Here is a 26,912-nt window from a genome sequence, read left to right on the forward strand (position 1 = left end):
TTTCCGAGTTGTCGACAAAATAATTCGTTTGTCAAGTACCTAACTGACTGTTCTGTAATTTTCAGGATTCTGAATGGGGATGGACGTTTTATATACGGCAAGGAATCGATTCCGATGCAAGCGTGGCAAATAGTCGACGTTGAGGGTTGCCTGTACTATGCCTTCCTTCCAGCAAATCCATCAAAACTCTCAGAATGTGAAAAAACAGTCGCAAAACCGACAGACGATACCCTAAAGAACAATGACGATGCAGAAGAAATTTTTATTATTCCAGCTGATGACGATACAAGCGACAATCTATCCCCTATTAAAATAAAAAAGGAAGATCTGGACGATGTCTCATCGACGAACGAAGAAGATCACTATGACGACACCAATGTCTATGCTTGCGAAGAGTGTAACATCTGTTTTCCGGTGATGCAGATGCTGAAACGACACAGAAACGCTGTTCACGAGCAAGCCCAGCGCTACAAGTGCAAAGTATGTTTCAAAGTATGTCGCAGTCTGGTCGCCTTCAAGATGCATGTCGCTTTAGAGCATAAAACTGAGGAGGAAGAGACGAAGGATGTCGAAAGTCTGACGTATACCTGCAACTTCTGCAACTACGAAAGCACAAACAAATCTACTCTTCATTCTCACATTAGTAGAAAACACTCGAACAAACGTATAAGTAGAAGACGAAATAGCTATAGATACTCCGGAGAACCTGAAGAGTACTCTTGCGACGTATGCGAATTTAAATGTCAGAATAGACGTAGATTAAAGGAACATTTAGAACGTAAGCACGCGTCGGAATATAAATACGATTGCGAATATTGTGGCAAAAAGTTCAAGGTCAAAGGTGACATGAGGTTACACGTGCGTTTTAAACACAAAGAAGGACCCATAGTTTGCGACGTGTGTGGGAAAACGTGCTCGAATAGTAACTCTCTGTATGTGCACCAGAAATGGGCACATTTCAAACCAAAGTACGAGTGTGAAATTTGCAAAAGACGTATGGTCACTCAGGAGAATCTCGATCAACACATTCTGTTGCAACACGAGAGACGGGAGAGTTTCGTGTGTGAAGAATGTGGGAAATCGTTCACGGAGAATCATCGATTAAAACAACATATGATGACGCATACCGGGGACAGACCTTACGATTGTCACATATGTGGTAAAGCTTTTGCGCGTCGCACAGCTTACAGGCAACACTTGCTTATTCATACGGGCAAACGACCATATATCTGTGATATTTGCGGTAAAACTTTTACGCAGAAGCCTGGCCTGATTTGTCACCGAAAATCACATCCTGGAGTGCATCCTCCATTGCCAGTGGTGCATATAGAACATATCCTTAGTGATTTTATGAAGAAAGAATGATTTTATCGTGGGAATAGATGCGTGTGCCGTGCACATTTAACGATGAATTGACGTTATAGAACATGGAACTTGATCTTCTTAATCCAGCTATTTTTAAACTTGCTACATACTTGATATTTCTTTGGAATAATCTAATTCGTTCCTTGTTCGAAGTCTAACGTTACTCTCAGTAACTGAGTAATTTCTAAAGCTACAATTTGTATTTCCATGAATTGCAGATATCAAACTCCCTTATTTAATGATTTACCAGTTAATAATATTAGCGAGTGATTTATGATTTCTAATTTTAACTTTGTGTTAGAGTTTTTCCCATTTTCCTAATATTCCTAACATTCAAACCCGATTGAAATGAAAACTCTGAATTCAACTGAAATGGAGACCAGATTGAGACATTAAAAATTCCACGGTTGTGGCTGAGTAAAAAAAAAACTTTCTTCCAGAAGGATGTGAAGCAGTATAAATACCTACTATCAGAAATAAACTTTCCTTATGATCATCCTTCTGGAAGAATGATATACATATCTGGATTAAGAAAAAGATTCTCGTGTTCATCATACCAGAAGGTTTTATATTATTTAATTTAATTAACTTCAATTTGTTGAATTAATTGTAAAATTAGTATAAAAGGAAAATCGATCTTCCTCGATTCGTTATTAACACGCTGTGCCGTTAATTGTATTAGATTCTTATTAATCGAGATGGAAAATTACGAAGGGGAAATCTTAAATTAAATTAATTCCCGGTTAATTTTTCATTTAATTTCACGTAATCTCAATTATCTAATTTTTATGATTATGATTTTATTATAATTCGAACGTGAACGTCGATGTTTGTATTTTAATATTTACAAACATTTATTTTCCCGTGTTTTCATTCATTTTCGTGTACATACTCCATCCGTGAAAAAAAATGTATTATTTTGTACGATTCGTTTCGATCAGATTATAGTGATGTAGAAACGAATCATTTAGGGGAATGAATAGCAAGATTCATTGTGAAATATATTGTATACAAGATGAGATTATAAGAATTTATTTTGAACACAATTTCGTGAAAGATATATATTTTTCTTGACTATCGTCCGAAGTTCTCTATAATTGCCTATCATTACCTAAAATAAAATGACGTAATTTGCAATGCGATCGAACACTTATTTTTGTAATATAATTATTACGATGTATATCGATAACTAATTCTTATTTCATTTGATTTACTTAAATAGAAAATAGATTCTATTTTCTTTCTTTAAATGAAATTATCTTTCACTCAGTGAACAGTGCGCGATTTCTATTGTATGCAAATGTAAATGAACGTTGATTGTTGGTGTTTTGGAAAATGTGAAACGATTGGCATACCATTTTACCTCAAGTAAAATGAATTAAATTGCAGATAAGTATTGTATAAAATTTATTAGAAATATTAAATAATTTAACGTTGATTTAATTAAAGTTTATAAAATAGTTATAGGTAACTATATAAATAAGTTTCAAGGTACACGATGCTTTGACCAATGAGCTAATTTTAAATTTAATCGTACTTACGATTTTATGTTTCAGGAAATTCAGTACAACTATTTCGGGAAGCGGCAAGTTCATCTCTAACAATTAATCAATAATTGTGCATCCTTGAAGTGCCATAAAGAGAAACGATTGCCTCTATTATGGATTTTTGCCACTTGATTACACCATCAATAATATAGTTAAAAATACATTGCATAATATCTTTGAAACATCTTCAACATGCGTTCAAACTATAATTTTCTTGAAATTTTTCTAGCATCCTTCGTTCTATTGATACAAAAATTGAATACATCACAATGAATACAACGTTCAAAAATGAATTCAATTTTTTTATATCAATGAAAATTTATTAGACATCTTCCCATTTGTTGATTGAAACGCAATTTATATTCTTCGTGTTTACTATTTTATAAATCCTAAATGACGTTTCAAGAATTACTATGAAATTGGAAAGTGTAATTATATCTCATGAATTATTGTCAGCCATTTATAATCAACTATTTGTACCATTTTCCTGCTACATCGAATAAAAACATGAATCATCGTTATCGTTATCCCCAAACAATAGAATAAATACCTACTACTGATAATTTTACTATTTTCACATCAAACTCGTCGTGACTATTAACTTCGACTGTAAGTAATCATCGTCAATAAGTACCATCCTTATGGAACTCTAATAAAATTTAGCCATTTTCCTGTTTTAGGGACGGACTATCCCAATCAAATTCCATCTGCGTTTCAAAATTACCTACACCCGCCGGAGGAACCAAACAAGAAACAAACTCATCTCAAGAGGACGACTATAAGATCTTACCAGCCTGCGATATCTGTCAGAAACAATTCAAAAAGAAGTACTTATTAAAAAGGCACAAACTTACTCACGAAAATCGAAAGAAGAAGGACGTATCCTCAAAAGACGATTCTTTCATGGAACTAGTATCTCAAAAGCAGGAAGCTTTATCATGCACGATCTGCGACTTCCGCTGCAACAAAAGATCCACAATGATTGCTCACTTGGTACAGAATCACGAAGATTCAGGCGAGAATAGATCAACCAATAACAGGAAATTCGCTTGCATTATTTGTGGTCTTATTTGTTCTCGAAAGGAAACTTTGAGATCTCACTTTGTACGAAAACACACACAGCTTTATGAGTTCTCCTGTGAACAATGCGGCAAGGAATTCAAGATCAAAGGTGATTTAACGACTCACATGAGACTGAATCACAAAGAACCTCCTGTGATATGCGACGTTTGTGGCAAAACTTGTAAAAATAGTCACAGTCTGTATACTCATCAGAAACACGCTCACTATAAAGCGAAATACGAGTGCCCGGTGTGTCACAAGAGATTGGTGACCAAAGAGAACCTAGATCAGCACGTGTTGACTCAGCACGAAAAGAAAGAGAAGTCTGTCTGCGAAGAATGTGGGAAAACATTCTTTGAAAATCACGATTTCAGGAAACACATGAGGATACACACTGGGGATAAACCTTATAGCTGTTCTGTTTGTGCCAGAGCATTTACTACTCATAGCAGTTTGAGTCAACATTTATTATTGCACACAGGAGAAAGGATTTATGTCTGCGACGTGTGTGGAAAATCGTTTGCTCAGAAGGCTGGTCTTATATGTCACAGGAAGATCCATTCTGGATCATTGCCTCCTCTTCCTGTCATGCATATCGATCACATCCTGAAAGACTTCATGAAAAAATAAAGAAAACTCTGTGGTAGATTTAACAAAGATTTTATGGGCTTCTTTATTTCACCGGGAATTACGTCAAAGATTCACATCTTGAAGAAGTTGGTGAAGAAGCGAAGAAATCTGTGTTTTAGATTTAACCAAGACTTTATAATTTTCCTTTTTTTCTTCTTTTATCGAGAATTGCACTTATTTCGAAGAAATGTCTCGAAGACTGATCTTGTTTCGTCAGCGAATAAGATTTAAGAGATTTATCGCTGTTCAACGGTTTCATAATTTCTTACGAATGTTCTTTACTGAAAGTTGTTTATCGAAATTTCTCGAAAATTGTATGCATCGCACGATTTTTAACGTAGATCATATTGAAAAGAAAAAATGCCTAGCTTTAAGTTTTTAAGACGATCTCGACTTTTTATGGAATTCAATCGTGTTCCTAATAGAGGATCTTATTACTGAACTGCGGAGTTTTACGCAAATTTATATTTTTACGCGCACTTAATTTATATTTCGACGAACTAGAAAAAAAAAATAGAACTTAAACAGAATTTTGTTCTATCTATTAAATATTACAACAAATACTCCATCTCGGATATTTTATATATTATTATTGTACATATTTTTTTTCTATAAAATTACCCATAAGGGCATAAAAATTCGCTATAATTACTATATAAAAAGCTCAAGATTTTTATTGTACTTTCTTACGTGTTCTGCAACGTATCTCCGCGTACCCGAAATAAAGTAAATATAATTTCCCCACTGACGACACGTATCGATTGTCGATTAATCCTTTCATGCTCTGCTTTACTCTAATCTCACTCTCTAACATTCTCCACGACTAATCTCCAAGTAGTACCTAAGCCAAACTGCAAAAACCTCTTTTTTTTTTTTTTAAGTTTAATCGCCTCTTTTACAAGCGCTCTAACCCAAACCTTTTATCAGCGTTTTAAAAGTAACAAACGCGTGACGAACCTTTTAATCCGCGGGAAATTTGGCATACTCTGCCATAAACGATAAAAATGGACGAACGAAACGCTTTTCAAAAGCTTGCAGTCCAACAAGCGACCAAGGTAGCCCGTTAATAACGCCACTAATCGATGATGTTTCAGGTACGAGCTTGACCACTTCAACTCGCGCGGTATCTTTATCTACGACAAGGAATCGGTCGTGATGAAAAAATGGCAGATCCTGGAATTCGACGGGAAGCCGTACTACGCTTTTGTACCTGAAGACGACACGCCACTAGCTGACGAGGATATTCCCGAACAGATAGACGAGATAGAACACGAGGATGAAAAACAGAATCTCGTCAAAGTCGAATGTCTTTACAACGAAGATGAACTACAGTACGATTCGACGGACGAGAAATTATACGAGGATGAAGATCTTTTAAACAGAAGTACAGAGCACAAGGAAGAAGAAGAAGAAGAAGAAGATGTAAAACCGATAATTCTAAACGGTACGATTGACGAAGAGAACGACAAAACGATTGGAGATATTTATCAGGTCAAAGTTCAGGGTAGCATGGTCACTATAGAGAAGCTGACATCCGGTGACATCGAAGAGACGAAGGAAGTAGTGGAGTATCAAGAAGTGGAACACGAGGAGCAAGAAGAGCAAGAGGAGCAAGAGGTGCAAGAGGAGCAAGAGGAGCAAGAGGTGCAAGATGTGCAAGATGTGCAAGATGTGCAAGATGTGTATAACGATCAAGAGCAGTTGGAACAGATAGATCAAGTAGATCCGGATGATCCAGATCAGATAGAACAGGTGGAATACTTGGAGGAAGAGATCTTGGAGTTGCCGAATAATCATGTGACACCAACGAAGACGCGTAGGAAAATTTCCAGAAGTCCGAACAATGCACTGAAATGCAAACTTTGCTCGGAGATGTTCAGCTCGGCCATTTCCTTCAGGAAACATGTGGCATGGACGCACAAGAAGAAGGTGTGCATACAGGAAGATGGCGCGTATATCTGTGCGGTTTGCGATTACAGGACGCTTAAGAAGAGTCTCTTCGCGGCTCACTTGGAAAGGAAGCACGAAACCTGGTCCAGGAAACGACCCAATAACATGTTATTCCCTTGTGCTGCCTGTGGCTTCGTGTGCAGATCGAAGCACTCGTTGCAATCGCACTTTATTAGAAAACACACCGATCGGTACGAGCATCAGTGCAAATTTTGTCCAAAGAAATTCAAAGTGAAAGGCGACCTGACCAACCACATACGGTTCCATCATAAAGAAAAACCGATTAACTGTCCCGTGTGTGGAAAACTATGCCAAAATACTGGCTCTCTTTACGTACACCAGAAATGGGCACATTTTAAACCTAAGTACGAGTGTCATATATGCAAACGACGCATGGTCACACAGGAAAATCTTGACCAACATCTGCTAACGCAGCATGAGAAAAGGGAGAAAATAGTATGCGCCGAATGCGGAAAAACTTTCACTAAAAAAGATTCTTTTAAAAGGCACATGGCAGTGCACACAGGGTGCAAGCCACATTCCTGTCTAATCTGCAATAAACCATTCGCGAGGAGGTCTCAGCTACGCCAACATTTGCTCATTCACACTGGGAAAAGGCCTTTTGTCTGCGACATTTGTGGGAAAGCGTTCACGCAGAAACCCGGTCTGATCTGTCATAGGAAAACTCATCCTGGACCTCATCCTCCTTTACCTGTGATGCCAATTGCGGATATCGTGAAAGAGTTCACCGAAGGTTACGTACAGGAGATAAGCGCACGTGAAAACGAGGAAAGGATCGAAGAGGAAGCGTAGAATCGTTCCGAATTTGTTGATCTTTCGATTTAAGCAAGCGTTTCCTTTGATACTTAATCAACAAACGTTTCGATCGCTAGGAAGATGGTGCGATTCTGTTGAATTTCGCATATCGAGACAAATATTGCATAAGAAAATTTTGGTTTTAAACGATGAAATATTAGACGAATAAGCTTCGAATGTGCGACGAAGTTTTCGTTTTTGCTCGTCGTTGAAGGATAAATTGCAAGTACGTTAATTAATTGCACATTTTCTAGCGAATATTAGTTATATTATCGATAAACTAGCGCGGATCATTCTGTAGTAATACTCGTGTTCCTACGAATTGCATCGTGTTTCTTTGGAACCTAGGAAAATATTATTATATTTCAAATATTAAGATAATGCAGGATATCAGTGATTCTTGATTTCCTTGTAATTCTTTGATATTCGTATCACAATTTGAAATTATAATTTTTTGAAAGAGTAATTATTACGATAAGCATTGTCTATAAGTATTTTTCTTATTCGTGAATTATAGAATTTGTATATTTTCGAATATAATTATCGATAACTAACGTTGTATCATAATCGTTATTTCACTGATTTATGAAAACGTAAAGATTTATCGAACATTTTCATTCCCATATATTATTAACCTTTCGTTGCGCCCTATCCTGTTCTTTATTAATATGGTGGTACTTTTGGGTACATTTTCTCTATCCAAAAATTTTGTTCATATCCTTGACTTTTAAAAATTCAAAGTTGACGAATAGTCGAAACGGACAGATTTTTTTTATACAATATATAATTTTTTATACAAATTTTATATAATAGCCATTTGAACACTGTCGAGACATTCGAACGAAATTGAAATTTCGTTTGCATCTAAAAGGACTAAAAGGAGGGTTAATATTATTAATGAAAAAATCAGTACAGAGTTATTTGTATAAGTTGTATAAAATTGTAATCATTGTTTGCGATCAACTGTATGCTTCAACAACGAGTAAGAGCAATATTTTCTCACCCTGTTTATTCGAACCGATTGGTCGAAACAACTGCAAGGTGCGAATGATAGAATGCGAGAATACTTTGTACACCATCGAGATTGAAAGATTAAAGACACTAGATCGATTAATAATTATTTTTAGACCGTATCGCGCGTAACTATAAGTATAGAGATGTAAGATGTATAATATAATAACAATCTTGTAAATTGAAGATTTATGTGAACAAGAATGAAACGAGAAACGAAAGAGTATAAGATTCTTTTCTGAGTTTTCCTTTCAGTTTATTAAAAGGTCTAGAAGTCAGTCTTAATCGGCTTCTAATCATCAATATCATACTATATTTTAACTTAATTTTTAGTTGAACGAATATTTAATTGATTCAATTGTTTAAGAAAAAATAATAACTCGTATTATTATTATTTGCATAAACATGCAATAACGAAATAAACGTTTCCTGAGCTGGGTGTGAGAGAAATCGCATACTAATTATATAACATTCTTTAAAATATTAAATTTCCAATTAACGAGCAAATAAAATGCTTCGTCATTAACGAAATGAAATAAAATTAAAAACTAACTACGCAAGAAGCGCTAGTTTCCTTTTGTTAATTATAATATTCTATGATTACGCTGAATCATAACTTGCGTTATTTCAATACAATGTGATAAATCGATCAAATTAAAAAAGAAACTCGATCATGTTCCATCTCGTTAAAAGCTTTTTTCTTACGCATCGTACTAAGAAAGAAGATATTTCACAATTCCTCGATGAACATCCTCGTGTTATTTTAACGTATATCGTGAACCTTCGGTCGTCATTCACGCGAAATATTTGATACGTTCGCGTTGTGATATGTCTTAATGACACTTATTCTATTCGCGAGAGCTAGTCCTCCTAAAAATAGCTGTAATATAACGTAACACGGTAATATGCTCCGTTTCACTCGATATGTAAACGCAGTAACGTCCCTACCCCCGCTGACAAGGTTGCTAGTAATTACCCAAGGGACAAGTGTAAAATCCGTGAGAGAAAGGAAGCTCGCGCAGTAGAAAGCACGCCTACGACGGCTATTTTTCTAAAAATCAATAGCTTAGTCTAATACTTAAGGATACGTATGCGCTGTGTATAGCTTTGAGTTTGAAATAAATATTTTTACTGAACCTGATCTTTTCGACTACCCCCCTAATAACGTTGGATGAGAAAAAAGAAATAAGCTTGGATGAGCTTGGATGAAGTAAAACTGTTATATCGTTTGACGTCCTTGTATCTAACAATTAACGATATTACGTAAAGTTTATAATATCGCGTTTTATACGTAAAATTTGTCAAAGCAGAGAAGAGAGTAAAAATATGGTATTCAAGTATACAAGATAAGTATATCTGATGTATTAAACGATCGCGTTGAAACGGTGAAATAATTTATACTATTTTTATACGTTTCCAGGCTACGACTGTTCTGGATCGCATTAGAAGAGCGAGAAGGTATGACGAATACAGATACTAGAATTATCTTCTAAGATTTTTATTTTTATAAAGAATATTCACAGAAAATTACGTTTAGGTTGCAGCGATTACTAAATCGATAAAATATGGTTGCTAAATATATAACACGTTTGAAAATAATGTTTCAGTGAATACAATATATTCCAAAAATAAATAACTTTTCAGAACGTATACATTTCTTAAGTTACTCGGAAGAAAACATAATTTCAGAATTTTTAACGATAAGTTTCTAGCCATACGATATCCTACGGTTTCCTAGATCAAAGATAACACGATGTGCTTAATTTTCTGTTTTAGAATCTTGGATCCTTTGAGCGAAGAATTCAAGACCGACTCGCAAGCTCACTTACAGTTAGAGCTCCCCGAGGTATACGAGAATTGGATCGACAAAGAGAACTTCGAGATCATGTCCGCTAGCCAAGAGGAAACCGCGGTATCTCCTCAAAACAATCCCAGCCAACGATCCAAAAAGAAAACCTTGACTCGTCTAGAATGCGACCACTGTCGACGAAAGTTCTTGAAGAAGAGCAACTTGGCGGAGCATTTGAAGAAACACAGACACAAGTGTTCAGACTGTCCGAAGACCTTCAGACTTCGTCGATACCTAGCTTCTCACATAGAGAAGATCCATCGACGTCAAGTGTACGATTGCAGTGTTTGCGAATACAAAAGCAATAACAAGGGAACACTGAAGAATCACTACATTCGTCTGCACACGACTAATTACAATTTCGCTTGCGACACTTGTGGCAAACAATTCAAGATAAAGAAAGCACTGAACCATCACGTGAAACAGAATCATAGCGATGCGCCACCGATAGTGTGCGACGTTTGCGGCCACTTCAGCAAGAATCTTCATGCTCTCAAGGCTCATATGAAGTACAGACACTATAAGCCTGAGTTTATCTGCAGAATCTGCAGAAGAGGGATGACGACCCAAGAGAATTTGGAGCAACACTTAACCTGGCACGAGACCAGGGAAAAGGTGCTATGCCCCACGTGTGGAAAGAGATTTCGAGGTCGGGATTTGGACTCTCATATGCGAGTGCATACAGGAGTCAAGCCTTTTCCTTGTCCTGTTTGTGGAAAGACATTCAGAAGGCAGACCGCCCAAGAGCAGCATGTTCTCATTCATACGGGAAAGAGACCGTATGTTTGCGATATCTGTGGGCAAGCGTTTGCTCAGAAACCTGGGCTGATTTGCCATAGGAAGCGCCATCCTGGACCTCTGCCTCCATTACCTGTCGTATCCATCAAGAATATCGTCACGGAGTTCACTAAGGAGTACACTATGAAGAATACGATTATTAAAATCGAATAAATGGGTAATTCGAATGAACGAGGTTGTAAGAGGTTTGGGATTGATGTAAAGAAAAGCTGTGAATAACTGCGTTAAATCATTCAGGGTCAAACGATGAAATAATATGCAAAAAGTGCGTAGATCAGCATCGTTGGAATAGTGGCAAGTCGGAAGCATGCAATAAATTTCTATGATTTAAAGAAATATATTATAGTTTATCATAGTATCACAAATTGTCAATTTCTTTAAATTTCAGAAAATTATAGATCTAGGGTCCAGGTGCAATATTGCAATCCTTCCTCGCAAACAGTATTCTTACAAAAGCAGAATTTTACAAAACAAGTTGAATAACAAAAAGTCGTGAATGGATTGAATTTTACTGATACTTAATGAATTAATAGGACAGCGAATGGATTATCGAAGAGTGTATCGATACGTCTGAAAAATTTATTTTTGTTTCGAAGAAATATATGCAATTTGAATATCGGACTGGCGTACTTCACTCTTTTCATGTGTTTCATGTCGCTGATCGTTTGATGTTATCGAATAAGCGAGGAATTTTATTCGTTTCGTTGTACTTGTGTACGGAGCTTCAGTTTGCCTATTAATTCGTTGTTTCTACGAATTTTTCATTATAAAACAGTGTATTTGTAATTTTGTAAATTAAGCGTAACGTACAATTTTACGGCATTTTTTTTATAAGCAACCTTAATATTACTTTTTAAGCTACCACTTTTGGATTGACATTTTTATACTAAGAACGAGTATTTTGGTTTTTATAAATATTTTTAAGATTTTTAAACGATACAGCTGTTCCTATCGTTTCTTTATCGATGAAGCATGAATTTTTATATTTTCAAAATGTTTTCTACGAATGTTGTTTGTATTTCTTACTGTATTCCAAACTTTTTAATAAAACTGTGGTTAAATAAAACTTGTAAATTATAAATATCATAGTATACTTCCTATAATATTATTTCATATTGAGAAAAATGTTAAGGAAAAAGTAAGTATGAAAAAATTTCCATTATAACAAATAAATACTTTTATCTTCGAACAACGTATGATAGAAAGAAAACTGACAAATTCTCATCAAAAATATTTCGAAAATACTTTTCATTGAAATTCATATCGTGAGAAATCGAACGGTGTGATGAAAATTACACATTAATTACGATTGAATTACCTACAAAATACCTATCTTAGTATACACGAAATATTCCATTGCTTCATACAAAGATCTCTGCTCCTACGCAAAAATATTTCTAATCGAAACTTCGTGAAACGTTCATCTGCTAAAGATGTTTCAAGTAAGTAAGCTCTCCATACAGCAGCATTGTCAAAACCACCCTGTAGATACCAAAACCTAACAACTTTACTTCAATCTGTTTTAGTTCTCCTGCACTGGACCCTCTTAATGGTAGCGACACGAATCCTCTGGAAGAACCTTGTTTCATCAAAATAGAAAACTCGTACTCTTTGGCAAAAACGGAACGAAGGCGACAAAGGGAAAGAATCAGAAGAATGAACTTAAAAATTCGCCCTGTAACATCCATAGGTTGTACAACGAAAAAGTTGAAAATCGAGCCAAGTCGAACCAACAAAATTGAAGCAAGAATCTCGAAAAAGCAAACCGAACCTCTGCTGGAGTGTGACTTCTGTGGCAAACAGTTCAACCGGAAGTCGTTTCTAGCGTCACACATGAAGCAACACAGGCATCGCTGTAAAACTTGCAACGAAACGTTTGGGCTAAGAAAAGACTTGAAACAGCACTCGGAGCAAGTTCATGGTCCTGTACTATATCCGTGCAGTATCTGTGAATATAAAAGCAACAACAGGTGGACGCTGAAGGATCATTTCATTCGAAAGCACACCAGCAGGTTCGACTATTCGTGTGCAGTGTGTGGAAAACAATTCAAGATCAAGAACGATATGGTGCAGCACGCGAAGCAAATGCATAGCAACGCATCTCCAATTATTTGCACAGTTTGCGGTCACGCTTGCAAGAGCGTGCCTTCCTTGAAGTCTCACATGAAATATAAGCACTACAAGACTGCTTACCAGTGTAATTTGTGCAAACGTTGCATGACGACGCAGAAGAACCTGGAGCAACATCTGTTGTGGCACAAGAGGAAGGAGAAAGTGGTTTGCCAGACTTGTGGCAAGACTTTTGGTCAAAAGAGGGATCTGGACCTTCATTTGAGGATCCACGAAGGTATCAGGCCGTTTTCTTGCCCGGTTTGTGGCAAGAAGTTCCCGAGAAGAACTGCTCAGGAACAACATATTCTGATACACACCGGTCAAAGACCGTATACTTGTGATATTTGTGGACAGAAATTTGCGCAAAAACCGGGACTCATCTGTCACAGGAAGCGACATCCTGGACCTTTGCCACAGCTCCCTGTGATCTCCGTTAGAAAGATCATCGCGGATTTTACTCAGGGACTGAACGATGCCGCGATGGAGAAGAAGGAGAATTAGGTGAAGTGAACGGAGTAACTGGGACGTTCGTGTGTTTTTGAACTTTGTGAATCTTGTCCTTGTGGTTTTGAAGTTTGTGTTGTCTGGTGCTTCTAAGCGTAAATAGTGTTATTTTTCTGTTATTTTTAGGTATAATGTAACTTGTTTTGATATTGAACATCATTACGCCTAGACTGTGAATGCTATGAAATTTATAAATGTAATGAAAAATTTACGAAGAAATTTATTCCGTGTGTTAAATATTATGATGATTATTTTACTTTAAATATTTTACATATAAAAATATATATACAAAAACATATCGTGTATGTATTGTACACATTTTGTAGATTTTTACACAAGAATGCAGCAACATCCGCAATCTAATAGTAGTGGTACTTATAACGACTGAGTAGTGTAATTTGATTCTCGTTATGTTTGTATCTTTATATTTATTAAAATTTAACGAAGATAAGAAAAAGAAATATGCTTTTTCTTTTTTTTTTCGAATAGTAAATCTATTGACAAGTAGCAAAATATTTTATTTACTTCTGTGAGTATTTTAATTTTATTAGAAAGATATAGTTTACGTTTAGAAGCTACAGACAATATAAGTTTCTGAAGCATTGGTGTTAGATAGAAAGACAGTCGTATAAGGGTGAAACGATCAATTAAAGTTTATATTGCGTCGAATAAGGTGTTATAGAGAAATTTTCGCGAGACATTGTTTCAGAGGAGATTTAATTATTCCTTGTTTATTTTGTTAATATTCATAGCACAATTTGTGTTAGATAATTTGACATTTAAAGTACTTCGTTCACAATGCAGACTTCAGTCTGTTTGTGCTCTACCTTGCATACGAGCAACATTGTATTCTCAAATGTTATTAAGTGAGTAAACAATAGGTGTATTTGTTTATAGTAAATTTGTATACATTATAACTATGTCTTCCTTGCAAGAAAAAAAAAAAACCAGAGCAAATTTATTTGTATTATCGGTAACTACGAAAAAGTTCTTCTTCCACGATTTAAACAATATTTGGTCACGAAAGGGTTGATTATAATTACATATTAAAACCATACTGTTCCACAGAGCATCTCGAATATTTATCAGCCATAAATTAAAAATCAAACTCAAAAATTAAGACGTAAAAGAGTTTAGTAATTTTGAGATGAAAACGTGTTCCACAAAGAATCAATATTAAAAAAACATTATCTTCAACGAAAAAAATAAATAATTCTTCGAGACTTAAATATTAAATGAATATTAATCACATGTATTTATACGTTACAAAACTTTCGTAACAGAAAGTGTATGAAGCTTTATGTACATTTAATAATTGGTTATAAAACGTTTAAAAACGATACGCAAACATGTCTATTATTTCTGCTAATAAATTCCTACTTCAACTTACTAAAATTTGATTTTCTTAAAATAATATTCACATTTCATTTTTGCAAAAAGAATAATTTTTCATATGTATAACGTGTACGAGATTCTCATAAAATTTCATTGCACATCATCGAATATCGGTAGGTATATAGTAAAACTTAACGAAGAACAACAAAAATCATCGCAGAAGAACATTCATTCTAAACAAATAAGTACCGTAATAGTTCCACGTAGTTGCACATTTACTCCCTCATTATCTAAATTACTTCGTGCACTTCATCGTTGTTTCTGTTTCAGATCGCGAAGACCAATTTCTCGAGCAATTCACGAATGCATCAAATGTGGAGCCTGCTTCTGTCACATGAGGAAGCTGGTAGAACACCTGAAGAACCTCCATGGTATCGACAGAGCCTTCAGCTGCGACGAATGTGGCAAAACTTTCAGAAGTCCCATGAACATAGCTCGTCATAAATTAATTCACACTGGCTTTAAAAGATTCGCTTGCGACTTATGCGATTATAGATCAAACCAAAAGTCAAACCTCGAGAGCCATCGTCGGAGACACACCAAAGACTATTCATTTAAATGCGAACAATGTGAAAAAGGCTTCTTCCTGAGAACAGAATACTTAGAACATATAAATGTTCATACTAGGAAGCAATTGTACAAATGTGATCACTGTAGCAAGTCATACCCTTACAAGAAGAACCTGACAAATCACTTAAGAACGCATCATGCGAGTGTCTCGCAGTTAGAATTAAGAAATGACGTGACAAAGAAGCACGTGTGCACAATTTGCCTGGAGGGTTTCACGCGAAAATTGTTCTTGGAAAGGCACTTGAAGCAACGACACGGTTTGTACGAGAAAATGAAGCATTTATGCGATCTGTGCGGAGCAGTTTTGTCTTCCAAGAGGAGGTTGATGGTGCATAGGCGGAGTCACGTTAACGAGAAGATCGTAAAATGCGATTTATGCGACAAGCAGTTCTCTAGCAAAGAAAACCTCGCTGTTCATCGGCGAGTGCACACTGGGGAGAAACCGTATGGTTGCTCGCAGTGTGGAAGAAGGTTTACACAGAGGACTTCTTTGATATTACATCTTAGATATCATTCCGGGGAAAGGCCGTATCAATGCGCGGATTGTGGGAAGGGATTCGTTTCTGCGAGTTTCCTGAAGAAACATCGAAAGATTCATGAGAAAACTACGCAGCTCGAAACTTAATTGCGAACGAGATCGTCTAATAAAGAGATACGTGTGTGAGTTCGTAATTCCTTTTGTTACCAATGAAATTTGTTCGTTTTTAATAAAAAGATGATGATTCATACAAATAGAATCTTGTATTTTATTGAAAATTGTACGAGATGATGATGCTGGATTTAGGTACGCGCATTTACAAAAGCATCGGAAGCTTCGTATTTTAATGTATGAATTTCAGTGTTGATTCTGATTATGAAACCATACATGATGCTTTCTGTAAACGTGTAGCTTTGTCAATGAAGGTTCCCTCATTCCAGCCACTGGGGCAACGATCACGACGTGCTTAGCAGCTGCGAAGATTTCAGAATCAAGAACGAGGATATTCTTCTCGATCCTGGACAAAAGTGAGTTTTGTTTGATTAAATAAAGTAGTCTATGTTGTTACGCGTACATATATAAATTTCACGCAATCATTTTGGCTACACGCAAGCAATTCGAATTGAAATAAAAGTTCATATACAACAAATTCGAATAAAATCCATTTAAAAGACAAGAATCTTTTCCGATGCCTTATTACAAAACTGGTCTCTAAATAATTTCCTTGAACGTAAAGATAAAAGAAATAACAATTGAACGATCATCGATTTTGATAAAATTCTTTGATGAATAAGAGTAAATAAAAATCGAAGGATTTTCAATGATCCCACGAAGACAATTTCGACTGTAAGCTAAACTTTTCAGGTTCGAGGGGAACGAGAAAGTCTGCGACCTTTGTCAAGAAAAATTCCACTTCGTAACCAGATTAGTAGCTCATCTGAGGATCGTCCACGGTATCCATAGACCCTTCAAATGTGTCACGTGTGGGAAGACATATCCGCAGCAGTTTATGCTAAACGCTCATGTGAAAAAATCTCACACTCCTAAAACGATCCCTTGCACTGAATGCAGTTTCATGGGGGTGAATGCCACTGACGTGGAAAGACATACGAAACGACACCATCGAGAAATGAAGTTCACCTGTGAAATCTGTAGCGAGAACTTCGTAGACAAGGATTCCTTGATGACTCACACAACTATGCATAACTTTATGCAGTTTCAACAATGTAACGCTTGTGGTACTACGTTCAACGACGCGTACAGGTATGATAATGTTCTCCTATGACTTCATTCTAATATACAATCATTTTAATTGATAGTCACGCGAAGGCAACAATGTGGCGAGAATATACGAAGGCTACACATAGAGAATACGATAAGTTTATGTTACAAGTCACTTGATGAGTAATTAATTATGATTAGTCGAGAAGAGAAAAATATTTTAATTATAGATGATAAACTGAAAAAGTTTTATATAAAACCAAGAGAATAGCTAATCTCACGGTAATCGATATTTGTAAATTATATGAAAATAGATAGATAGCAAAAATATGCATTTGAAACTATAGTTGATAATGTATCTATTGAATTTTAAAATTACTTTAGAAAAGACAGAAGATGTGACTTATCGTGTTTCTCTCCTGTACCCTTCGTACGTAAGTGGGAAGAGTCCTTGTGCCAAATTCTCGACAAATCTGACTCTTCTCGAATTAAAAAACGCGTCATATATCTCAGTACCTTAAAGCATTAAAAGAATTTCGCAAAATCCTAATCTTTCAATTAATTAAATTAGAAAATGTTAAGAAATCTCAATCTTTCGATTATCATGTAGAAAATTTCACAAAATCCCAATCTCTCAAATTAATGTAGCCTAAAGGAGCACAACCGTTTGTACCACTACGATCCAACAACGTTGATTCAAGAGAAGCTCGAAACTGACAGTCCGCAGAACATCACGGAGCACAAATGCGACGTCTGTGGGAAGATTTACAAGTACAAATCGGTCTTGAAGCAACACAAAGTGAAAGCTCACGGTGATATGCCAAATTACGAGAGACGTCGATATTTGTGCGCTCTTTGCGGGAAAGAATTAAAAACCGCAAAAGGCCTCGAAATTCACAATCGATCGCACACCGGCGAAAAGCCTTACACCTGCGAGGTGTGTGGCAAGTGTTTCGCCTGCGAAACACTGCTCAGGACTCATAATGTCACGCACACTGGCGAGAGAAAATATTCTTGCGACCAGTGTGGCAAAGCTTTCACGCAGAGATCCACGTTGGTCGTGCATAAACGTTATCATACCGGCGAACGACCGTATGTTTGTCCTCGATGTGGAAAAGGTTTCGTCACCAGGACTGTCCTGAACACTCACATGAAGTCCTGTCGTTGAAGCCGACCAGACGATTGTTCGACATGTGAGAAACACGTTTGAGACAGAATAGGGGCTTCCGGTTTTGTTGGAAAGAATACGGTGCTCAAGGTAAGACTGGGACTATTTCTACAACTTTTATAAGGCGAAAGTGTCATTTTAATTATATATACTGCAGAGCAATAAGTATTAGAACTAATGGGTATTGGTACTTAATATCTGCTGATATTTATGATGCATTTGAATGTTTTTTCTAGTTATCTTATTTTAAATTATTTACCTCATTTGCGTCATTTGTGTTTCGTAATGTCGAGCAAAGTAAGGCTTTCTTTGACTTTCTCGATGAATGTTATGCGTAGGGTCCTATTCGAGAATTTTAACTTTACTTTAAGACTCATTTTTATTCCGTATTTACGATATTAAAAAGATGGTATTTTTTCTAGTTTAAATGCAAGCAATTTGAAGTTACAGTTATTCGAGTTTGAGTCTTGGAGATGTTGCTCAAATAGCTTACGTGAGAAAAGCCATTGTTCAAACATAAAATCGAAAATGTTTTCGTATATTGTTTTGAAACTCGAAATTATATATAAATGTGCAACGATGGTAAAAATCTAGTAGTATATGTGTTACTTGAATTACTACAAGTATTATACGTATTTGCACACACGGTGTTTAAATGTTCAAAATCGATTTTAATAGACCCAGTCTTAAATTGAAATATTTTAATTCCAAGATAATGCGAATGGGGATTGCAGTATTAATTAGACAAAAAAGGAAAGAAACTACGTTAGATATTGAAAAGTCATAGTTCACAAGGAACTTTAAAAGAACTCGTAGAAAATAAAAATCAGTACATGACAATAAATAATAAAAGAATCCAATATGATAGCGTCTAAGCGTACAGGAAACAAACTTGCGATCCCTAAAATATTAAATTCAATTTTGAAACTGTGTCAGGCATTCTGTCAATAAGAATAGCCTACATGTATCGTATTCCCGTTGTTTCTTATTTCTACTCATCGAGCAGATTGACACGGCTCGATCGTTTAATACTGGGAGACCCTTGTGCAATTTATGACCCTTGAGGTACTTTTAGAAAACTCTCGTGAAATCAGGCCACCGCTTAAGGATATAATCACCATTCACCTCAAGCGGATTAGCATCGAAATCGATCGCTTTTAAAGAAGGCAGCTTTTATCGTAGGTTCTTCTTATCGATGTAATTTACGTATATGTATATGCGTTCTCTTCTTTTATGTAAAAATTATGAAGGCGGATGTTCACGAAACAACGAAAATAACGATACTAATGATATTTGTATTTCTTAACAAATTTTTACTCTTTTTAAGAGATGCTACTCTTAAGAAAATTTTAGAAACTTTTCTTTATAGATACATACAAGTGTGTTTTTTAATGTGCAGAGTTAGCAAATACTTGGAATCTCTGCGACCATAAAGCCGTCCTTGATACTAGTATTAAAGTGTAACAAACCGTTTTTAATCTAGTTGCACTTGCTAAATCGTGGATGTAAAGTACTTCAATCGAAGGTCACAGGGAAAAATATGAAAGATCTTTTTTTGTTTTGTTTTTTTACAGGGGAACAATTTTCGAATTTAAGAGCACTGCAAAAGGATTTATTTCGCATCACTAGATCTCGTTTTATTTTGTTCTGGTGTTAAATATGTATTTTTGTTACATATCCGAGTGTTTGAAAAATATATTTCCTTTGAACCACCGAGCACGATTTAAAAATCAACTAAAATGGATTTGTCATATGTTTTCCTGCGTCCTCGATTAACATCATGCAAGATGCAATTTTACGATAATAGAACTCGTAGAATTCTTACTTAAAAGAAACACTTCGTTTAATCGATCGTAAGTCAATCATGTAACAATCAATTTTTATAAATCGAATAACAATAACAATTTTTCAGCTATTAGATACTCTCTGTTGTTCGATAAGCATATAATCCAACTAAAAATTGACGACTTACTCATCGATTATTAGTTGTACAAAAAAAGACCATCATGAAATAATGTGATATATTTAACATCGATTTAAACTTGTACTTTTTTATACACATTTTTTAAATACTTTTTATACATGTGTCGATTACGATCATTCACGTTATACAAACAGCGAGACGATTTTTCCTAAATCCCGTTTACTGAAATTTCTGGAATAATGCTAGCGAATACGAATTTTTTATTATTATTGACTGCTTCTAGATATTTCTATAAATTGTTACTGCCAGACTCTTTTACAATGTCATATTTATTATTAAATTAACTCACCCGATAATACTGTCAATGATTTTGTATCGACAATAAAAAAGCGAAAAAAATGATTTCACAACAGCGTAAGTTTATTATTCGATTCTCTGTTTCAGTTATTATTTAATAATTAATAATCCTTCGACATTGAAAGATTCAATAGTGTAGCACATATTATTTTACATAATAATAAGAGGTAAATTTAATAATGAAAAGGAAATTCTGTGTACTGTAAAAATATTTAACAAACGACAAATGTCTATCGAAATAAATGCCAAAGATCAAAATAGAATCAAAAAGGACAAAAAGAATGAATCGCAGAGAGATAGAGGGCATTGTTTTATTTTTTGGCTGTAATAATCAGAGACATGAGTGGGACAGATACCGGTGGACAGGTGGGAAATTAACATTTTAATAGAACACCAAAACCGAGGCTGGATCTTCGATACGAAAATCTACTCCTTGTTCCATCATCTTGTGATCGTAATGGTAGTTTATGTCGTTCAATATGGCACGATTTCGGGCATTAACATTACGTGGCTTCACGTGGATCGTACGAAAAACTATTTTATTTTTTTTTTTTTTTTAAAGATGAAGAATATTTTAATACTGCGTTAACTCTTAAATGGAAATATACGATTTTAAAATTGAGATTGATTCTATTGAATAAATGTTTGGGTTCTTACGTGTCTTGCTTTCAGCTTGAAGCTGACAGATGTCCCGCAGGGTATCAAGACTTCTTATTATACCGTCGTACTGTAATCTCGTTAGATGTTTACAACGCATCAGCATGGAGACTAGCAAATCGTCGAGCATCTCACGATTGTTTCTGAGTTGTAACATTACTTCAGCTGTAACGATACGGCCATTGATCGTAATTATTCTTATAACAAACAAATATCATATAAAATCGATTGATTAAAAATATTTTTCTGGAATCCTTAATTTCTTAATTCAGATTGAAAAGTTACAGTAATAAAATTTAATGAAATTTACTAATAATAATAATAATATTTAAAATATTTAAAATATTTAATTTAATGATTTATTTAATTTAGTAGATATTTAATTCGATTTAATAAAATACAATTAAATTGTGGACGTTTATGCAAATTCCTATTTCTGCAAATATAATTAAGGAAATGGTCACTGAACTTTATAAACCACCTTGTACCTACATTTTCATATATTTTATATATCATACGCTTTTTTGCATCTTCAAATTTTCAACAAATGCATAAACATTCACGATCTAGTTGTAATCGTTCTATTTTTAATAGGAGAGCTGCTGAACGATACTTTTGACATTTTCAAACCATTAAACACAGAAACAGTGGTTCGTTTCAATGATGTGTAGAGTTACACAATTGGAAGGGGACAATGGCCAAAGTACCGAGATTCAGCGAGCTTTATTGCGACAGTTATCGCGTCAAGAAATAGACCATGCGAGATCCGCATGAGAAAACGTCTCGTGGATAGTGTTCAAAGCGTGTAGGATTTGGAAGAATTTATAATACCGAGCGTGTTGGTATAATGGGTAATAAGCAGTCCGACGGTGCTTCTGAAATTGCGAGATCTACTCTGATCCCACACGTGACCGCTGAACATTTGAAACCTAGCCAATGGCACACTGGGCAGCAGGAAGTAGCACATATCTTCGTAATGGGATATGTTAACTGAAAATCAAACTTAACAAGCTAAATTATGCTTAGGATCACCCATTCTCGTCGATACATTGAGCGATTCTTTTAACATGATTTGTATCAACATCGAAGCGTTTAATTATTTTTCAGAGCCGATCTTGACGATTCTTTACCATTAAATATCGTTTTGCTATAGAAATCTTGGTGCTTTCTAATATTTTATTTATATCTGACGTTTAATTCATTTTTACTTTTTACCATATCAATCGTCATTCTTTAATAATGCAACAGAGTATTGATTTATTATCGGAACATCTATTACTGGAACGAGATTGATTAGCAGAAAATTCGTGAACGATCTCTTGTAAGGAAGATAGGAGAATAACAATACAAATATAAGACTGTTTGATTTTTAATAAAAAAAACTTTTGTTCTTATTATAATCTTGTAATATTTATGTGTATAAAATATTTCGAGATAAATGATCTTCATTTATCAAAAACATATAGCGATTTCATTATCTGAACAGCGTGTGATTAATTTAAATAATCAAGACTCTATTGTATTTTATTTACTTTCCACGTGGAACTGATTAACAAAATACGTTTTCAACGTCGTTGAAATTTCTATGATAGCTAATTGAATTAATTTAAAGATCTGATAATGACTGCTTGATCGATCATTCGTGTAAAGAAATCAATTCTAGGAATTTTCTTCGCGATCGTATCAGAAAATCATAAGAATCGCTTAATGCGAACAAAAGAATATAAAATATGGACGATGAAATGTTTTAAGAAAACTTCAATAGCTAGGTAGAGTGGCGTAAAAGCAATCATCTATTTTTAAATCGAATTTCTCAAGCATAGTTGTACTTGATTCTAAATTGCTCGAAGCACAATGGAAGCCTTCGCAAATTACAAAACGTAATAACCGTGAAGCACTGGCTCGATATTGCCTCGACGTAGGCGGAAGGAAATCAATGATTACTTTTACGTCACTCTGTATCATATTGTACCTATAGTATAAGACACTGTGAGCTCAGGGCATACAAGCACTAAATTGTGCCAAGCTGTGTCAGTGATCGTGTGATGTCTGGAATCCGAATCTCTCACTGATATATGCAATGTCTTCAAGACTCTCGGTGCTGCATTGGTCAATGCGTTTAGAGTTTGGTCGGATAGAGCTGGATAATCGAGCCTGAGTATCGTCAACGCGCGAAATCGGCCCAACAGACGCAGATATCTGTAAAATTTGGTTGATAACAAAGATTATACTTGTCAAAGTTAATAATGTTTATGTATCAAGGTAAAGATAAGATCACCGAATTATTAGAATTTTTCTAATAGCAGTGAGATATACTGAGATATAGGATCTTATTGGAAATAGAATTAGATTAACCATTTTTAATACTATCAGAGTGACAAAAAAAGAACACTTACAGTTTGTCGTTTTGTCGAAATTTTATAAATTTATAATAGCATAGATATATATTGTTTTATCAGGATTAATTATTCTTATAAAGTAACACGTCGACGTGATTACAGCTGATAACAGCGGTAGAGAAAATAATGATATTTTTAAATATTATTCACAAGGTATAAAAATTCATGACTTCGATCAATACAGACTTCTACGATGTAATTGACGTAGTACTGTCAGAAATTGTGTAATGTAATAAATATCTGTGTTAATCACTTTAAATTGAGACTAAGAAAACGATATGTCTCAGGCTAACTTTTATCTTAATTTCTTAGAAAGAAGCTGGATTCAAAGAAAATTTCATTTCGAAGAGACGAATGATATCAGAGTATCTTTTTATACTTTCTGGAAGAAACAATAATCGACAAGGATCATTTCTGTTATGAAACTTTCAATTCCTTTGAATAAAATGATAGTTGCGAAGACATAGGTCGATCGATGGAGCTGCTTCACGTGCCTTGGATTGCTATGGGGCGCCTGCCACTCCCGAAACGCACCCCGAAGATCTAAATACGCCAGGTGCTCGGTCGACCCTTTGGAAGCACTTGCGAGAAGTCGCAACACGTCGCTCACTCCCAGAGTCGCATTCAGCAGGCTTAGCGTTTCCAGATTGTGCTGACAGCTACGTACATAAAAGTTGGTTACGTTAGTGAGGATCGATTGAGAAAAGTTGAGCAACCATGGCAATGGTTAGTGTAACATGGCAATGGTGCATCAGAACTTAAATAATGAATAAACCCAGTTTAGAACGTAAAAAAGATATGTTTCAAATTTGTGTAAATTAATCTTTTGTAGGTAAATATACCTTTTCACAGTGCATAGACAAATTGGATCATTTATATCCAAGAAAACTTTTCTTTTTTACTCTCCTAAGCTCTCGTTGAATACAACAAAAATTCAATAAAAACAGAGAGAATGAAATGTTGCAGTTTGCTTACGGAAGTTTAAAATTATATTAATTCGAGTATATTTTATAGAATAAAATCTGTCAGGCTTCTAAGAAATAAAGAAACAATCTTTCTATAAATAGGAAGGTAATTACAGTTTTTTGGAAATTTTTAAACTCTTTTTGTTCTATAATATTTCACTTTTGAAAGATGCGACATTGAATCTTTGTTTTCCGCAGAAAAACAATTCTTACACCTAGTAAGTGATTTATTTTTAGTATCTGTCTCGCAATTAGAGATCGACTTTTTCATAATTGGAATTAGTTATAGCTACGAAGTAGAATCGGCAGCTTTCTGATTAAATCCTCAGATGCAAGGCTGATTAATTACCCTAAAAAGTTTGCAAGAGCATACAACAGTTTGCTTCTATTTCCCCATTTACAAATGAAGATCCAATCGGTGAGTATCAGTTTCTTCAATTGGACGTTCTTGGCTCGTACAATCGTAAGAAAATCAGCGCCTGCCTCAGCTTGAATATTACGAGTTATGCGGGCTTCTCTTGGCAAGAGATACGGTCGTGACCAGGCGAGTTCTAAACTTCGCATATGCTGTCCATATTGTGCCTAAGCAAAACGTAATTATCATTGAATTTCGATAGATTAGATACGATAAAACAAATTTCGTAATCGTATTTTTCTGTACACCTGATTTTAGTTCTACTGTCAATTCCTTTTAGGGTAAAAAGAATATCAGATATGCAAATATAACCAAAAATTGTTATCGTCTTATCAAACATAATCTTTGTATTTTTAATTCTGTTTAACCCTTTCTAGGTAGATTTTCCTTTTAATTATGAATACAACAACATAATAATAAATAGAGCCTATAATGGAAAAAATGAATAGAATTTTTTAATTTATTAGTTCATTTAATTTTATATTATAATTAACACAATTACCAAAATAATCAAAATGACCAATGTGTGTAAATTTGCAAATTCATAACGATGCATTTTTGTGGATTTGAATGATTATTTTTGTAAAATATATGGATAAGAAATCGTTCTTCTCCTTGCATTACATACTTTCCCATTTACGATAGAAGCCTATGTTGCAAAAGGTCTCGATGATTCCGAAAAGAATTAAAATAATTTAACGGTCATTTTGAGTCTCATTAATTATATGAAATGTATTGTTTCGTTAACTTTGAAAGGGTTAAACACCGACGATTACTCTTCAAAAGCTCAAAATTTCAATTTCACACGTTCCATTAATTAATCATGTGACTGTAGTATAAGAGAATGGATATTAGATATTTTATTTTTCGCAAATGTTTGCGTACGGCTAATTCTCCCGCCAAAGGGAAGTCACCACGCAGATCACGGTCGATGAAGACTGTGATGGAACGCCAAAGAACTGGCGATGAAAGTGCACGGTTCCATGGCCGACAGACTTGTGCAACATTGGCACGGTCTCCATGACCGAGGTGACTGAATATCTGCGTCAGTATCAGCTCCGGCAGCTGATCCCACATCTCCCAGTATCAGCTTGGCCCGTCTTCATCGCTACGTAGCTGGGGCAGCTGTCGCAACCTCGTCAAGTTCTCTTGTCCTGCTTCGCGATATCGATTCGATCGTCATTGAAAATTGTACGATCGATTAAGTCGAATTCATGAGATACTAAACGCTTGAATTTACATTCAAATAGATCTCGATTGTTATTAAAAATCGTACGATCAATTGAATCAGATTCGCGTGATATGAAACGCTTGAATTTGCATTCGAATCGAACTTGATTATTTCTAAAAATCGTGAGATCCATTTATTGAGTGAAGTACACGAAACATTAAATGGTTGAATTTGGGTTCAAATCGAATTAGATTGTTATTGAATGCTTGAATTAACATTTAAATTGATCGCCTATTTTCAATAAATTTTGATTTAAAGTTGCTTGGAATTATGCAAGGAGAAAAAATGATAAAGAAAGTGTAGTAATATATATTTTAATAATAATAGAAATATTATGTGATCGTGTTACCGAGGTTCTCGATGCAGAATATAATACGAGGTATGACCAGTCCCAATTGAACTTTGCATTCTATAGATGAAATTAATAAATGTACGTGAGCTTCGTTACAATGATATCACGTTTCTTTTGTAGCTATTGAGCAACTACT

At 35.0% G+C, this 26,912-nt stretch overlaps 6 protein-coding genes across 8 annotated transcripts in view; 5 read left to right on the forward strand and 1 right to left on the reverse strand.

Annotated features, from left to right (window-relative positions):
- Window positions 1-14,607, forward strand: part of LOC132909878 (zinc finger protein ZFP2-like) — a 60,253-nt gene extending 45,646 nt beyond the window's left edge. The window contains exon 5 of one of the 3 annotated variants that reach the window (XM_060965055.1): window positions 12,555-14,607. In XM_060965055.1, coding sequence (XP_060821038.1) covers window positions 12,555-13,641 — 1,087 coding nt within the window. In that variant the 3' untranslated portion in view covers window positions 13,642-14,607. Of the gene's footprint in view, window positions 1-65; window positions 2,448-3,592; window positions 4,714-12,554 lie in introns of those variants that run through there. The other 2 variants (XM_060965059.1, XM_060965047.1) reach the window with 2 other exon arrangements.
- LOC132909896 (zinc finger protein 502-like) lies at window positions 5,699-9,517 on the forward strand. Its single transcript, XM_060965107.1, has one exon. The coding sequence runs from the start codon at window positions 5,760-5,762 to the stop codon at window positions 7,365-7,367; it is 1,608 nt and encodes a 535-aa protein (XP_060821090.1). The 5' UTR covers window positions 5,699-5,759; the 3' UTR covers window positions 7,368-9,517.
- On the forward strand, window positions 9,802-12,094 carry LOC132909907 (gastrula zinc finger protein XlCGF7.1-like). The gene is made up of 2 exons (XM_060965132.1): window positions 9,802-9,839; window positions 10,158-12,094. Exon 2 carries the CDS (start codon window positions 10,267-10,269, stop codon window positions 11,179-11,181), a length of 915 nt encoding a protein of 304 aa, XP_060821115.1. The 5' UTR covers window positions 9,802-9,839; window positions 10,158-10,266; the 3' UTR covers window positions 11,182-12,094.
- Window positions 14,608-15,071: 464 nt separating the features above from the next.
- LOC132909905 (zinc finger protein OZF-like) lies at window positions 15,072-16,346 on the forward strand. The gene has a single exon (XM_060965130.1). It carries the CDS (start codon window positions 15,098-15,100, stop codon window positions 16,232-16,234), a length of 1,137 nt encoding a protein of 378 aa, XP_060821113.1. The 5' UTR covers window positions 15,072-15,097; the 3' UTR covers window positions 16,235-16,346.
- A 9-nt stretch (window positions 16,347-16,355) lies between these two features.
- LOC132909492 (gastrula zinc finger protein XlCGF8.2DB-like) lies at window positions 16,356-20,812 on the forward strand (the record flags this gene model as incomplete). Its single annotated transcript, XM_060964350.1, has 4 exons — window positions 16,356-16,393; window positions 16,528-16,614; window positions 16,952-17,350; window positions 17,957-20,812. Coding segments are annotated over 4 exons (1,044 nt in total), but the record flags the coding sequence as incomplete, so codon positions are not given.
- Window positions 20,813-20,910: 98 nt separating this feature from the next.
- On the reverse strand, window positions 20,911-26,823 carry LOC132909918 (F-box only protein 39-like). The gene is made up of 7 exons (XM_060965147.1): window positions 26,079-26,823; window positions 25,128-25,360; window positions 24,308-24,472; window positions 23,387-23,613; window positions 22,246-22,404; window positions 21,415-21,579; window positions 20,911-21,291 (listed from the first exon to the last, which is right to left on the reverse strand). Exons 1-7 carry the CDS (start codon window positions 26,268-26,270, stop codon window positions 21,140-21,142), a joined length of 1,293 nt encoding a protein of 430 aa, XP_060821130.1. The 5' UTR covers window positions 26,271-26,823; the 3' UTR covers window positions 20,911-21,139.
- Window positions 26,824-26,912: the final 89 nt, after the last annotated feature.

Source organism: Bombus pascuorum, chromosome 8 (genome assembly GCF_905332965.1).
Source record: "Bombus pascuorum chromosome 8, iyBomPasc1.1, whole genome shotgun sequence".
In the NCBI taxonomy this organism is placed as follows: domain Eukaryota; kingdom Metazoa; phylum Arthropoda; class Insecta; order Hymenoptera; family Apidae; genus Bombus; species Bombus pascuorum.

Coding starts and splice junctions, on each gene's coding strand:
- LOC132909896 (XM_060965107.1), top strand. CDS start 5,760: ATGAAAAAATGGCAGATCCTGGAATTCGACGGGAAGCCGTACTACGCT.
- LOC132909907 (XM_060965132.1), top strand. CDS start 10,267: ATGTCCGCTAGCCAAGAGGAAACCGCGGTATCTCCTCAAAACAATCCC.
- LOC132909905 (XM_060965130.1), top strand. CDS start 15,098: ATGTATAACGTGTACGAGATTCTCATAAAATTTCATTGCACATCATCG.
- LOC132909918 (XM_060965147.1), bottom strand. CDS start 26,270: ATGTGGGATCAGCTGCCGGAGCTGATACTGACGCAGATATTCAGTCAC. Junction 24,473..25,127: donor GCTCTTGCAAACTTTTTAGG/GTAATTAATCAG, acceptor TTATGTACGTAG/CTGTCAGCACAATCTGGAAA. Junction 21,580..22,245: donor CCATTATACCAACACGCTCG/GTATTATAAATT, acceptor GTATCGTTACAG/CTGAAGTAATGTTACAACTC.